Below are 15,476 nucleotides of genomic sequence, written 5' to 3'. Positions count from 1 at the left end.
CTTTATGAGATGATTATCACCATTGTGCAGGGAAATGTGTGTTGTAAAACTGTGAGCCGATAAAAGAGTAAACTCTGCATGTGCACTCTAAAAAATGGCCAAATAATGAGAAATATCTTGTTTTGTGTGTGTTTTAATGCTAATTTTAAAATATTGGTCATATTGAGGCCCCCTTGGAAGTCAGCTGGGGCCCCGGGCCCCCCTGTTGAGAACCACTGCTCTTGTATGCTACATGAAAACTATACCATGAGACAAAACTGTCTTAAATAACTAAGTTGTTGAAAAGTTTATTTCTTCACTGTTCATGTCTTATTTGTCCTTGAACGATTCAGTACTGCCACTGCTAGAAAAAATAGACACAAGGCAGATGAGTTTTGGACAGCGTTTCTGCTCCTTTTTTCCTGATGATCACAAACATTTCTCCACGTTAGCTCTCCTCAGAGCTGTGCTCAGTAACTGATGAAGGTGTGTGTGGGTAATCGATAGCAGGGCTGGTGTTGGGCTCGGAGAGAGTAATGCGGCTCTGTGGAAAGGCTAAAGATAAACTCTGTGATTGATGGCTGCTCATCCCGGCTCCTAATGAGACTCACTGAAGAAACATTTGGGCAGCATGCCTGACCACTGCTGGAAATCGCCTTAATCACCCCGAACAAAGCCACTGCAGTAAAGACACGTTTTAAACTTTAGTGTGAACGATGTGATGTCAACAAGCACACACAAACAAAACACTCTAAAAACAACCACCAGGTTTGTATTCTGATTCTGATCAATTATTCGCATCTGTTTTATTATTGCTAATGTAATAAACAAGGCAAGAATGGAAAATGAGAAAAATGAGTTTCTGTGTGTAATGTAATGCAGATTGTTACCACTAGATGGCCCCATACAGCTATGAACGTTTACTGAAGAGTCACTGTTATAACTTACTACTCTACTATAATTCGCAAATTATATTTCATTAATAAATCACTTTATTTCATTACTAAATTACAGCCATGTGTGGGAATTATTTGTGCAGCTCTCATAAGTTAGTTCTATTTTGAGTCATTCTAAAAGTTTGCATTGAAAATGAAGAAATGGGTCTTACGTCTCTCTAGTTCTCTGACTTTGGTTCAAGAAAAAAATAATGAAATAAGGTGAAATGTAGTGTTTTGGAGGTCTGAATGTCTTTACCATCTTGGGACTGATGAATTGCAGGAGATAAGTACGACACAGTCTCCTGTCCCATTCATCTGTGATGTGTCCTCCATATATGATCTCTCCAAACAGATAACACAGGTCCTCCCATGGTACCTGACCAACACACACACAAACACACCATTGTCAAAACGTCCGAATCCTATTACAAACTGATCCATCAGTGTTTAATACACACAGACGTATTTGATATTTTTCTGGTTTTGTGTCTATACAATGGAAGTCAATGGGGGCCAGTGTTGTTTGGTAACCAACATTCTTCAAAATATCTTCTTTTGTGTTCTGCAGAAGAAAGTCATACAGGTTTGTAATAACATGAAAGTGAGTAAATGATGACAGAATTTTCATTTTTGGGTGAACTATCACTTGAAGATTTGTCTTCATTGGATCTACTGGAAAAGCCAAACATGCTGTGACATTTAATAGAGCTTTTCATTTGAATCTCAGATCATCACACTCATCTCTCATATATTATACAAGAGAAAAAGACAATCTACTTAATCTATAACTCGAGCAAAGGTCAAGCTCTTCTGGCCTCATGCTTTGTTTGGCTAACGTCTGACCTTAGAACTAGCCGTTTGATGAGTAATTGTAAAGCAGAGAAGAAGCGAGTGTGTCTTCTAACCGATGACAGACGCTACTGAGGTTCACCATCATTTGTACCTGTATTGTTTTGCAAATTGCGTCTTTCATCAGCTCTAATTGCAGTGATCACTTATAAAGCGTTGTAAGGTGTCACACACAACGCGTGTAATTACATTTAGCATGACGCTTCATTTGCCGCCTAATGAGTCCTCAGTGTACGCACATACAGGTTACTGTTTAGTTAACATAATGAAGGACATTCGTTTTTGGAGGGGAGGGGCAAAATCTAGAGTCGACATAATTGGTTGTGACCGGAGTAATGCAGGCAGAGAAAAACACAATGAGATTGTATGAATACAGTGAGACTGTGACTTTTTTCTTTGTGGCATGAAATTATACAGCACTGGTGTTGAAATGAGCCAACATTCAGTCACAAAGAGAAATTCTTTCTCTTACAAGGTGTAAAAGAGTTTTGTCAATGAGAAGCTGGCATGATAAGATCTGACGCAGTTTTGAATGCTTGTCATTCTTTGTCTGGGTGTAAAATACGCACAGACACAAATGCTGATACATTCTTCAGTTTGTTTAGACAATGGTAGAAAGGATAGTCACAATAATGCTTTTATGATGACCATTCCCATTACATGATTTAAAAGCTTGTGTTTTTGTTAAAGACGCTTTATTAAAGGTCCAATGTGTAATTTTTTGGAGGATCTATATCGACAGAAATGCAATATAATATACATAACTTTGTCTTTAGAGGTGTATAAAGACCTTTCATAATGAAGCGTTATGTTTTATTATCTTAGAATGAGCTATTTCTATCTACATACACTGCGGGTCAACTTGCATGGAAGTCGCCATATTGTTTCTACAGTAGCCCTAAACGGACAAACTGCTCTACAGAGCGCGTTTCGTAAATACGTGATCTCCTTCAGCAAAGACGCGAAAACTTGATGACATCTTTGTCCTGTGTCAGCCACCATAGTGCTTCGAAAGGAAGGGGGAGGGGTGGAGTGAGCCATTGGTTGCAATTCGCAACCTCACCACTAGATTTAATACACTGGACCTTTAAAGGGTAAACCAAAAAAATTAAATTAAGTCATAATTTATTCACTATCACGTCAGTCAAAACATGTATTTGACTCTTTTTTCAATGGAACACAGAAGAAGATATTTTGAGAATGTCTCAGTGGTTTTGTGTTTATACAATAGAAGTCAATGGGTACCAATGTTGTTTCTTTTTTCTGTAGAAGTCATACAGGTTTAAATGACACGAGGATGAGGAAATGATGAAAGAATTTTCATTTTTGAGTAAAACATTCCTTTAATTCTTCTGTACAAAAATGTGCTAATGAGCTGCAAATTGGGAGTGTTTTTGTAAACATGAACTTCTGGTTATGGATATACTAATATCATTGTCCATATTATGTAAAAGGGAAAGAGTTTATTAGTTTTACATGTTAAAATCTTGTGGCTACATTATTTTAACATTAGCATAACATTAGCATAACATAACATAATATAACATTAAAATAATGCCTGAAATTATTGTCACGCACAATCTACCTATGAGTTTTTGGATTGTGTTTTACTCTAAATCTAAATAATTTGTCCTTTTTTCTGTGTATTAAATTCTAATCTCTTACTTTAGCATTTGCTTCCAGGTAGTTGTACAGCACACTGCTGGAGATGGTGAGATCTCCACTATTGAACAGGTATCTGTGATTCCAGCCCTGAGGCCCAAACCTCCTCCTCTCACTCACACAGGCATGAAAATAACAGAGCGAGAAGAGCAGGCCTTTAAACTCCTGCTCATGACAACACAGCTCCAGAGTATCCTGCAACGTGAACACAAATTATAATTATGTGATTTCCTTCAAAATATATACTGACCAAAATTATAAATGCAACACTTTTGTTTTTGCCCCCATTTTTCATGAGCTGAACTCAAAGATCTAAGACTTTTTCTACGGACACAAAAGGCCTATTTCTCTTAAATATTGTTCACAAATCTGTCTAAATCGGTGTTAGTGAGCACGAGATAATCCATCCACCACACAGGTATGGCATATCAAGATGCTGATTAGACAGCATGATTATTGCACAGGTGTGCCTTAGGCTGGCCACAATAAAAGGCCACTCTAAAATGTGCAGTTTTACTGTATTGGGGGGTCCGAAAACCAGTCAGTATCTGCTGTGACCACCATTTGCCTCACGCAGTGCAACACATCTCCTTTGCATAGAGTTGATCAGGTTGTTGATTGTGGCCTGTGGAATGTTGGTCCACTCCTCTTCAACGGCTGTGCGAAGTTGCTGGATATTGGCAGGACCTGGAACACGCTGTCGTATACGCCGATCCAGAGTATCCCAAACATGCTCAATGGGTGACATGTCCGGTGAGTATGCTGGCCATGCAACAACTGGGATGTTTTCACCTTCCAGGAATTGTGTACAGATCCTTGCAACATGAGGCCGTGCATTATCATGCTGCAACATGAGGTGATGGTCGTGGATGAATGGCACAACAATGGGCCTCAGGATCTCGTCACGGTATCTCTGTGCATTCAAAATGCCATCAATAAAATGCACCTGTGTTCGTTGTCCATAACATATGTCTGCCCATACCATAACCCCACCGCTACCATGGGCCACTCGATCCACAACGTTGACATCAGCAAACTGCTCACCCACACGACGCCATACACGCTACGCTGTCTGCCATCTGCCCTGTACAGTGAAAACCGGGATTCATCCGTGAAGAGAACACCTCTCCAAAGTGCCAGACGCCATCGAATGTGAGCATTTTCCCACTCAAGTCGGTTACGACAACGAGCTGCAGTCAGGTCGAGACCCCGATGAGGATGACGAGCATGCTGTTGAGCTTCCCTGAGACGGTTTCTGACAGTTCGTGCAGAAATTCTTTGGTTATGCAAACCGATTGTTGCAGCAGCTGTCCGGGTGGCTGGTCTCAGACGATCTTGGAGGTGAAGATGCTGGATGTGGAGGTCCTGGGCTGGTGTGGTTACACGTGGTCTGCGGTTGTGAGGCCGGTTGGATGTACTGCCAAATTCTCTGAAATGCCTTTGGAGACGGTTTATGGTAGAGAAATGAAAATTCAATTCACATGCCACTTGCACACTCCCTCAAAACTTAAGACATCTGTGGCATTGTGCTGTGTGATAAAACTGCACATTTTAGAGCGGCCTTTTATTGTGGCCAGCCTAAGGCACTATACAATAATCATGCTGTCTAATCAGCATCTTGATATGCCACACCTGTGAGGTGGATGGATTATCTCTGCAAAGGAGAAGTGCTCACTAACATGGATTTAGAGAGATTTGTGAACAATATTTAAGAGAAATAGGCCTTTTGTGTCCGTAGAAAAAGTCTTAGATCTTTGAGTTCAGCTCATGAAAAATGGGGGCAAAAACAAAAGTGTTGCGTTTATAATTTTGGTCAGTGTATATTTATGTATTTTTACCAGCAGGGCTAGCTGGTAGCCACTGCTTGTGTGTAAGAGCGATTCTGGGGGCCCACAGGTCCAATATCTTCAAATATCACACGAATGACACTGGTGCAGAAGTGTGTAAAGACCTGTGTGAAGTTGTCGAGAGCCACGTGAAAGCTGGATTTTAGGCCAATGGGCGGCTCAGCGGTGAGTTTGAGCGAGTTCTCCAGCATGCTGCAGGGAATGATGTGATTATGAGGACCGACTGCTGGTTCTCCACTCATAAACACTCTGAAGTCTGAGTGAGCGTTGCCGCCTGTGATGTCCAACAGCTCCTCCAGACGACACAACCATCCTACCAGCAGGTGAACGTTCTAAAGAAGATGTGTTTAATGTATACACAACATCCCGCTTTTATGATATTATTTCTTTGTAATATAATCTCAATCATCAACCTTTTAAAATATTTTTACTTTATTAACAAAACCGAAAATATAAAAAAAATGAAGGAGGTACAGGGAAGGGACGAAAAATGTCTTCTTTAGGAATAATTGTAAATACATTGAGTTCACATGATGACATCCTTGCTACATGTTAAAGGTGTGAAAATATGTGTAATTAGTTTAGTTTTCTTTCAAATAAGATAAACATAAATACAGTATAAGAGATCTGTAGGTTGAAAAAAGTGATAAATAAAATAATTGACCTGATTATTTGGGCATAACCACCCAGATAAAGCAATAAAGATCCAACCAATTTTGGGCGGGGTTATCTTTTTGTCTACCCAATGTCAGACAAGGAAAGTGTTCCGGACAACGTTTTTTGGCAATTCTGTTTTGCGATGCTACTTGAATGCAAATTACACACTTCACCTTCGGGTCAGCAACATTTCATATAGGGGTGATTTCCCGGACAGGGATTATCTTAAACCAGGACTAGGCCTTAGTTAGGGATACTTCACCCAAAAGTATAAACTCTGTCATCATTTACTCACCCTTAAATTGTTCCAAACCTGTATAATTTTCTTTGTTTTTCTGAATACGCAGGAAGAAATTTGGAAGAATGTCAGATCTCATCCACCATTTACTGCTATAGTAGGGAAAATAAATACTATGGGAGTCAATGGGGGGTGAGATTGACAATCTTCCAGATATCTTGCTGTGTGTTCAGCAGAACAAGGAAATGTATACAGGTTTGGAACAATCTGAGAGTGAGTAAATAATGACAGAATTGTCATTTTTGGGTGTTTTTAAAAACATACTTCCTTGTGTGCATCTTGAGACAAAACAATTGCACTGATATATTTTAAGATATGTTAGTACAAATTGTTTTCGTTCCAGACGCCTCTAACGTTTAACTTAGTCTGGGAGTAGGCTTAATGTCCGGGAAACCGCCCCATGTTTTATACTCTTCTCCAACTTGCACACTTTATAGTAAGTGTACGGGGTAAATGTTTTTTTGGGTTGTACCTGCAGTATGACCCAATGCCCTCTCTCAGCTGCGGTCTTCAGCGCTCTCTCGGCCACAATCTCTTGCCCTTGACCTAAGGACACATTATGAAGGTTCCCCATGTCTGTGGTAAAGCCCAGCTTCAACCCTAAAAAAACACATAAGGTCATAAGGTTAGCACTGATCATGCTATACAGAAATGTAAATGTGTAAGTGACAGTTCACCCAAAATTGTAAATTCTTTGATCATTTACTCACCCTCTTGTCATTTCAAACCTGTTTGACTTTCTTCTGCAGAATACAAAAGAAGATATTTTGAAGAAAGTCGGTAACCGAACAGCGCCAGCACCCATTCACTTCTATTGTATGAACACAAAACCAATGCAAGTGAATGGGTGCCAGTTAACAACATTCTTCAAAATATCTTCTTTTGCGGAAGAAAGAAAGTCAAAAAGGTTTGAAATGACAAGAGGGTGAGTAAATGATGACAGAATTTCTATTTTTGGGTGAACTGAAGTTAAAGGTTTCTCTGTACCCAGTGTTTCAACATCTTTAAGGGGGTCGACTCCAGGAGACAGGATGAAGAACGCTGGCGTTGAAGGGCCACACTCCTCATAACACTTTTCAAACTCCATTCGACCAACGTCCACACACTTGGGGCCCAAACTCTCCTCAATAAAATTTCTGTTATGGTGTACAAAACATTGACAACAAACAATTTGAGGGAATCGAACCCGTGACTATGGTGTCGTCGCTAGCACCATGTTATACCAGCTGAGTTACAGGAAAGCTCAAGGAAACTTACAGAAAGAGCCAAATATTGGTAAATTAAACTCATTTAGTGTTGAAGCATGATCATTACCTGAGAGCATAGGTCATCCTGTCAGGCCGAATAGCTCTAAGAATGATGAGTCTCTGGAGGGGCGTCTTATTCTTCCAGTCCAGAGGGAGACGTTCTCTTTCTGGACATTCCGACTCGACCAGTTTCCTCCAGCGTTTGGCAGAACCTTCCACATCCTTGTCCAGACCCCTGAATGCCTCCAGCATGGACAAGCTCTATAGTTTAAATAATTTTTGAGACTGAGAAACTCATAAGCGTAATTTGCGGGTGGATGGGTGGGTCATGTCCCCACCACTTATTGTAAGAAATAAAAAATACGGAGCGTCTATTTACCGTGCAAGTAGCCCGCTTTGTAAGCAGAGACTATTTATACTAACTCCGCCCATCAGTGTCGGATTGGAATAGACAAAGAAAGGCACATGAAACTTAGCTGCTCCGTTGGCGTAGTGCGTAAAGCAAGTGTTACCTGATTCATGTCGTCCTGGGTTCGCGACAGCTGTTTACTTTTTCCCTATCACATATCAGATTGTAAAGGTATTTATTTTTAATAAAATGAAAATATTTGAAAATGGCTGTTCAAGTCATATATGTACCAAACATTTTGCGCTTAATTGCACTTTGGTGCTATATATTCGTCCTTATTGTTCTCGACATGCGGTTGCTATCGCCTATTGTAAGATTAATTACATTTTGATACTTGATAGAAAACTCCAATAAATGGAAAAAGTCACAACTTTGTAGTTTCATGAGTTCAAAACAAAATTTAGAAAGTTTGTTGTATATTTGTAGCCTATCAGGCAATGCCCGTAGTAATTAGTGAAAATAACATTTTTTAAAGATATTATTTTCCATCTGTTTCCCCTGTATACTTGAGTGTTTGTTTGTCCTTATTAGCAGGGGGTTGTCAAACACCAAATTCTTAACATGGGGAAAACAAAGTTTTTTGTTTCATCACGAATTAATACGTTTAATTATGTACGGCAACAGCCATTATTACATATAATAAAGCACAACATGCTTTAAATTATATATTGATGAAAACATGATATAGTTTAAAAACAAATGGAAGCAGATCTGATATGTGATGTGAAAATTTAGATTAGTGAAATCGGCGGATTCGAACCTGCTTCACGGCAGTGTCAATATTACTTGTCAAGCGTCTTTCGCACTAACGTTACATCACTGAAGCGGCGCCATTTTTATACTGTTTCTAGAGGAGTCACCTACATGTTTCGTGCTTGTGACGTCCGTGAATGTTCCCAACGAGTTCTTACAGAAACAATTTATTAAAGTATTGTTTGTGTCATCTTTGTCCCCACCACTTTTCAAAACAAAGTTACGCCACTGGAGAAACTACCCCTTTAAGTTCTTCATTTGACCTTATTGATTTTCGAGCTCTTTAAGCACCTGTACAAGCTTTCTTTTAAAATCAATCATTTTCTCAAGGATTGCACTATATGACATCTGAATGAATGACAGAAGGTGATGTCCAGACCAGAGTTAATATAGTTTTGATTTTAGATTTATTAATATTTTAAATTAGCTTTTATTTTTAGATCTTTAGTTTTTATATTAATTTTAGTTAAGTTTTAGCAATTTTGGTATATGCTTTTGTCATTTTATAATTTATTTGTTTATTTTTTATGTTGCTATATAATATTAATTAATTTCTAATTTAGTTTTATTTTAGTTTTTGTTTATTATTATAATTATAATTTTAGTGCTTTAACTCAACTCTCAACTCAACTTTATTTATATAGCGCTTTTTACAATTTTCATTGTTACAAAGCAGCTGTACATAAGACATATTGACTATAAGCAAAACAATTAAAGTTGTACCTGCAAAAACAAGAAAAAGTTGAAAACACAGAAGACAGACACACCCACATACAAAACACTCCACACACACAATATGCACACTTACTAACACACATAGACATAGACACACACACACGGACACACACGCGTACACAGACAAGTACGCGCACACACACAGACACGCACACACACACACACACACACACACACACACACACACACACACACACACACACACACACACACACAACACACACACGCGCACTCAGTGAGAGCACACATTTAAGATAAAGGAGTGAGAAGCACAGGTCAAATATAACAGACTATAAATTCCTATATGCAATATTAATTAAGTAAAACTTTAAAATTCTAAAGCAGCACCCCCGGCCAGGCAAATAGTACAAAAAACAGTATGCAAACGGTGGCGAGGAACCGAAAACTCTAATCGAGAAAAAAAAACTCAGGAGAACCCAGGCCCAACCAGGGGATTCCAGTTCCCCTCTGGCAAAAGCTGCTGCCTCTGCACAAGCTCCAGAGAGCTTGCACAACAAGGCTAAATAAAATAAATAAACTTACTAATAAGGTAAATTATAGTTTAAGATTAACATTCAAAATCTAATAGCATTTGAAATTTTGTGGTGAAGGCGTGAAAACTTATTTAAATTGATTTTTGAGGCAACATTTCAATTTTCCCTTTAGTTAAGTTTTTCCCATACTTTTTAAGTCAATATTTTATTTTGATTTCAATGAAGAGATGTTTTCAAAGTTTTAATTTTAGTAAACTAAAATAACCTTGGTCCAGACACAGCCGGTGTCTTACCCTAATGGTTCCCCATGCATGTGGAGACAGAAAGCTGACTGGACTGCTGTCACAAACTTCCACAGGAAACCGCAACAGAAGCTCCAGGTCCTGAGGCTCAACAGATCCTCTCTTCAGCAGAATCTAAATGAATAAAGCAGAAGAGCAGAAGTAATGAGGACATTAGACTTCAGGTCCTCTGAATACAGATGTCCCCATCCATCAGACGCAGACAAGCGGTCCTCAGAACAGCTTTCCTCTGTTTGATGTGGACCTGTGAAGGACGGCTGGTGCAGACAGACAGCATCGAGGAAAACAGGTGCTGTCCTGACAGGTATTTGCATTCTGCCACTTCGGCCCACCCTCCTGTCAGAGCTGACCAGTTGAGGAGAGGGGTGCCTGGGCTGTGAGACTTAATCAATAGGAACGGACCCGGCTGTACTGACAGGCCCTAATGGAACTTAATGTAAGGGCAGAAAAGTGGAGTGATTGATGCCAATGACAAAGTGCAGGAGGAGGAAGGGAGTAGGTGGCGGTGGGTGGATGGGAGGCGTTTCTGTTCCGACGGAGGCCCGGCCCACTCACCTGGAGGGCGGTGTGGGTAAGAAAGGTGAGCCGGTCCCTCTGGAAGAGCCCTTGGCAGGTGTACTGCAGGGTTGAATGGGTGATGGCCTCGGTGAGGGATAAAACACGCGCTGACGTGTCTTCATCTGGTGGAGCTCTCTCGATGGCTTTGAGGAACACTTTTTTAAAAGCCTTAAATGTGAAATACAAATGAAAATACAGATTAAAAACAACATTACCTGGACCCTATATACAGCCGTGGAATAAATGTTCATTTAATCAGCATTTTGTGGTCATTCCAGTCCAGTGTCTGTTGAATTTCAACAAAATCAAACCTCAAGTAGTGACATAAAATCATCCAACAGCAACGTGAAAGACTGTCAGCATGACAAGACACATGAAAACTGTGATTAACATCAAGGTTATCACATATAAAAAATAAAATCATAAATACATGTTCTGTATATTACTGTTGTATTGCTTAAAAGTGAATATAAACTTGTTTTCTTCGCAGTATTTGAGGTCTGAAAAATACAGAGCATATTTTCTGTTATTTTGACCTGTTTCTCCAGTTTTTATTTTCTGCAAATAAATTTAAAAAGAAACATTATTTTTATTTTTAAATTTGGGAGACATATTGTTAGTAGTTCACAGAATAAAATAAAAATGATAACTTTACCTAAACACATATAAATAGTAAATTCTTTTTTTTCAGCGGATGTATATTATATAGTTGTATGTACAACAAAAATGTTATTTAAAATTATTAATAAATTTGTTTCGACATACCATGATACTATCGTATTATGGACAGATTATTGTTGATTATTGTTAAATGTCGTATTTAATACACCTAAATCAACCTGCAAACTACAAAGGGATAGTTCACCTAAAAATAACAATTCTGTTATCATTTATTCACCCTCATGTCATGTCATTCATAACACATTTTCTTATTCGAAACACAAAAGATATTTTGAGAAACGTCTCAGTGGATTTGTGTCCATACAATGGAAGTTTGTTGTTTGGTTATCAAAGTTCTTTCAAATATCTTCTTTTCTGTTCTACAGATAAGGTTTGGAATGACATGGGTCAGGAAATGATGAAAGAATTTTCATTTTTCATTTTTGTTACTGTCCCATTAAGTATACCAACGTCTCGGTTACGACTGTAACCTCCGTTCCCTGATGGAGGGAACAAGACGTTGTGTTGAGAGACAGACTGGGGTTTGATCTTGAGAACCTATCATCTCCGAGAGGAATTTAAAACGTCAATGGGCTTTGGCGAATGGCACACCCATGCCAGTCCCTGCCCTGTGCATACGGGTATCAAAGGGAGGTGGCCATTCACTCACCCTTTGGGCTGAGGAACCTGAGAGACATCTCCCGGTTGCTGCAGTGGGTCGGCGAAGCGTTGTGGCCTGAAGACACAACGTCTCGTTCCCTCAATCAGGGAACGGAGGTTACAGTCGTAACCGAGACATTCCCCTTCAGTCGGTCTCTCGACGTTGTGTTGAGAGACAGACTGGGGACCTACCTTTACATGCCATGGTGCTGAGCCGTATCACGACCTCAAGCGAAGTGACACTAACTAGACTAGCGAGTCACAAGTGAGTAATCTTCCAGTGGGATCAGTACTTAGTAGCATACCCTGAGAGGCTCGTACCAACAGTCGTCAGGGACGGTGGCGTTCGTCTCTATTAGTGAGACGCCGCCCGGCGCCGTAAGGAACACTGGGGAAACACTGCTCTCCTCGTTGAAGAGTGTGTTACGGAGGCCACATCGTACCACAAGGGGAGGTTACATGTGGAGACACCAACATGGTCTCACCGGTGGGGAGAACAACATGTGAAAAAATGTGTCAGCCAGAGTAGGGGGGACAGAACCCAGGTGGGGTAGCCCACCGGACGGGACGTCACAGGTTCACCGACAGGGGAACCAAGAGTGAGGAATTCAACATACGGGACCCTGCAGGGGAGTCACTATGTATGGGGCAACAGTCTGAGTATAGGGGTCCACCTGAGCAGGGCGACTCTACCAGTACTGGACTTGGTTCCAACAGACCGCTCCGCCCGGTCTGTTACCACAATTGCCAATTGGGTGGAATGCCTATACTTCACCCTAAGGGGGGAAGTAGGGAGGCTAAAATAGCGCGCTAGACTCGCCTGGCGGTGTGTAAGACACTGGCTGACACTGGTTGCATGCGGAGGTTGTAAAACCTTGCGAAGGTACTGGGCGTAGCCCAACCCGCAGCACTACATATGTCTGCCAGAGAGGCGCCCTGAGCCAGTGCCCACGAGGAGGCCATACCCCGAGTGGAGTGGGCTCTCACTGCAAGTGGGCACGGGCAATCTTGGGACCGGTATGCCAAAGCAATGGCATCCACAATCCGTTGCACCAATCTCTGTTTGGAGACAGCCCTCCCCTTGTGCAGTCCCTCAAAACAGACAAAAGCTGCTCAGAGCTTCTAAGGCTCTGCATGCAGTCCAAGTAGAGATGCAATGCGCGTACTGGACACAACACGTTGGAGGTTGGGTCTTCCTCCCCAGAGGGGAGCACCTGCAGGATCACCACCTGGTCCCGAAAGGGAGTGGTGGGAACCTTGGGCACGTAACCTGGCCAGGGTCTCAGGATAACATGAGAACTACCGGACCCAAATGCTAGGCACCCAGGGGACATGGAAAATGCCTGGAGGTCCCCTACCCTCTTGATGGAAGTGAGCGCCAGCAAGAGTGCTGTCTTCATCGTCAGATGAGAAAGACTGGTGTCTCTGAGGGGCTCGAAAGGGGACGTACAAAGGCACATTAAGGTCCCAAGAGGGTACGGAGCGGCACCTAGTGGCAGGGGCTCTAGCCTGCAGGACGGTCTCCGCCGGCGGCAAGCCACTCAAGGTCTCCATGTCTGACCCCTGATTCCAGAGGCCTGGCTTGGGGTGCCACACCGTGCCATTCCCCAGCGACAGAATGTCCTTCGTCAGGGGAATCGGCCAGGGGGGAACTGTTGTCAGAGCCACCAGGTCTGAGAACCAAGTCTGGTTGGGCCCGTAAGGCGCAAATAACAGTACTTGGTGTCCCTCTTCCCTGACCTTGCACAGAACCTGTGCAAGGAGGCTCACTGGGAGGAAGGCGTACTTCCGCTTGTCCCGTGGCCAGCTGTGTTCTAAGGCATCCATGCCGAGGGGTCCCTCGGTCAGAGAGTACCAAAGCGGGCAATTGGTGTAGACTGGGGAAGCAAACAGGTCTACCTGTGCCTGGCCGAACTGCTCCTATATGAGCCGGACTGTGTGGGGATGGAGTCGCCATTCTCAGCGGGGCGTCCCCTGACGAGAGAGCGCATCGGCTGTCTGGTTCAGGTCACCTGGGATGAAGGTGGCTCACAGGGACTTGATCACCTGCTGACTCTAGAGGAGGAGGCATCAGGCGAGTTGTGACATCTGCCGTGAGTGTATGCCGCCTTGGTGATTGATGTACGCCATGGCAGTCTTGCTGTCCGACCGGACCAGCATGTGTTTGTCCTGCACGAGGGGTTGGAACCTCCTCAGTGCCAAGAGGACAGCCAACAACTCTAGGCAGTTGATGTGCCACCGCAGCCGGGGACCCGTCCCCTGCCCCGATACCACGTGCCTGTTGCACATGGCACGTGGTATGCAGGGAGGCGTCTGTCGTTACCACGACGCGCCTCAAACATGCCCGAAGACAGCACAGACTGTGAGAGGAAATTTGTTCTTTTAGAAATATCTGCGCCTCGCTGCCGAGATACCCAGGGGAAGTCCGCTACCGAGAGGGAGAAATCCGCTGCTTCACGTCGTAAATCCAGCAGTCTGGAAGAAATCTCGAAGAGATGGGGCGCTTGACATGTACGTCATGCAGGTTCCGAAGAACAAAGGATGAGTGAATGGCCACTGCCACCTCCCTTTTATACCCGTATGCACGGGGCAGGAACTGGCGTGGGTGTGCCAATTGCCAAAGCCCATTGGCGTTTTAAATTCCTCTCGGAGATGATAGGTTCTCAAGATCAAACCCCAGTCTGTCTCTCAACACAACGTCGAGAGACCGACTGAAGGGGAACTAAGGTTACTCTGTTACCGTGAGTGAGTACTGGTACATGGGGTTGATGTTGTGGAGTTCTTTGATAGTAAAGTACAGCAAAGTTGTTCTTTCAGCTGCTGGCCGGTAGAGATCTCGTGCCTCATTGATCCTCAATTCATTATCTCGTGCTGCTAAAGCCTGTGGAAACAGCACATCATTGGTGAAATACATTTAAAGCATAAGCATCTGCAGTTTACAGTTTAGGACTGAACTGATCAACTTGTTAAACAAAAACAACAATAAGCTGTCAGTGTGTATCCTACTTTGTTGTGGATCTGTTTGGCCGTGTTCTTGGTGTATTCAAGTTGTTCCACTAAAGCTGTATCTCGCAAAAAGTTTCCCTCTGCTGCTGTGAGTCTGCACAGCAACTCATCCTCCAGGCTCTTCAGCTCAATCTGACACATGTTCTGTTGAGTGCTCAACTCCAGCTGGAGGAATCAAAGACCAGCAGGCAATGTTACAATTCAGTGGAGTCGGATTGATCAATATCTGATGTCCTGACACAATGCACACTGAATCTGAACATTCTGTCCAAATGAACCAAATGTACTTTAGGCTAATTCAGAATGACGAATATAAAAAACAATAAAACATAAAAATGCAAAAATAGTGTATGACTACTTTTTAGTGTATGACTACAAAAATAGTTTTAAGTCATACACTCTACTTTCTACCCAAAAGTCCA

General features: G+C 42.2%; 1 protein-coding gene across 1 annotated transcript in view; it reads right to left on the bottom strand.

The window, feature by feature from the left end:
• The window catches only part of LOC130558331 (dynein axonemal heavy chain 11), a 71,513-nt gene that overhangs the window by 4,250 nt on the left and 51,787 nt on the right, over positions 1–15,476 (bottom strand). Inside the window, exons 67-76 of the mRNA XM_057340688.1 lie at positions 15,055–15,219; positions 14,789–14,929; positions 10,726–10,896; positions 10,162–10,284; positions 7,545–7,738; positions 7,218–7,366; positions 6,703–6,830; positions 5,380–5,607; positions 3,432–3,623; positions 1,174–1,293 (exon numbers count right to left, since the gene is read on the bottom strand). Coding sequence (XP_057196671.1) covers positions 1,174–1,293; positions 3,432–3,623; positions 5,380–5,607; positions 6,703–6,830; positions 7,218–7,366; positions 7,545–7,738; positions 10,162–10,284; positions 10,726–10,896; positions 14,789–14,929; positions 15,055–15,219 — 1,611 coding nt within the window. The remainder of the gene's footprint in view (positions 1–1,173; positions 1,294–3,431; positions 3,624–5,379; positions 5,608–6,702; positions 6,831–7,217; positions 7,367–7,544; positions 7,739–10,161; positions 10,285–10,725; positions 10,897–14,788; positions 14,930–15,054; positions 15,220–15,476) is intronic.

This window comes from Triplophysa rosa, linkage group LG8 (assembly GCF_024868665.1).
Source record: "Triplophysa rosa linkage group LG8, Trosa_1v2, whole genome shotgun sequence".
Lineage (NCBI taxonomy): Eukaryota > Metazoa > Chordata > Actinopteri > Cypriniformes > Nemacheilidae > Triplophysa > Triplophysa rosa.
Note: the sequence above shows the minus strand (reverse complement) of the source record. Positions and strands in the feature narration are given on the sequence as shown.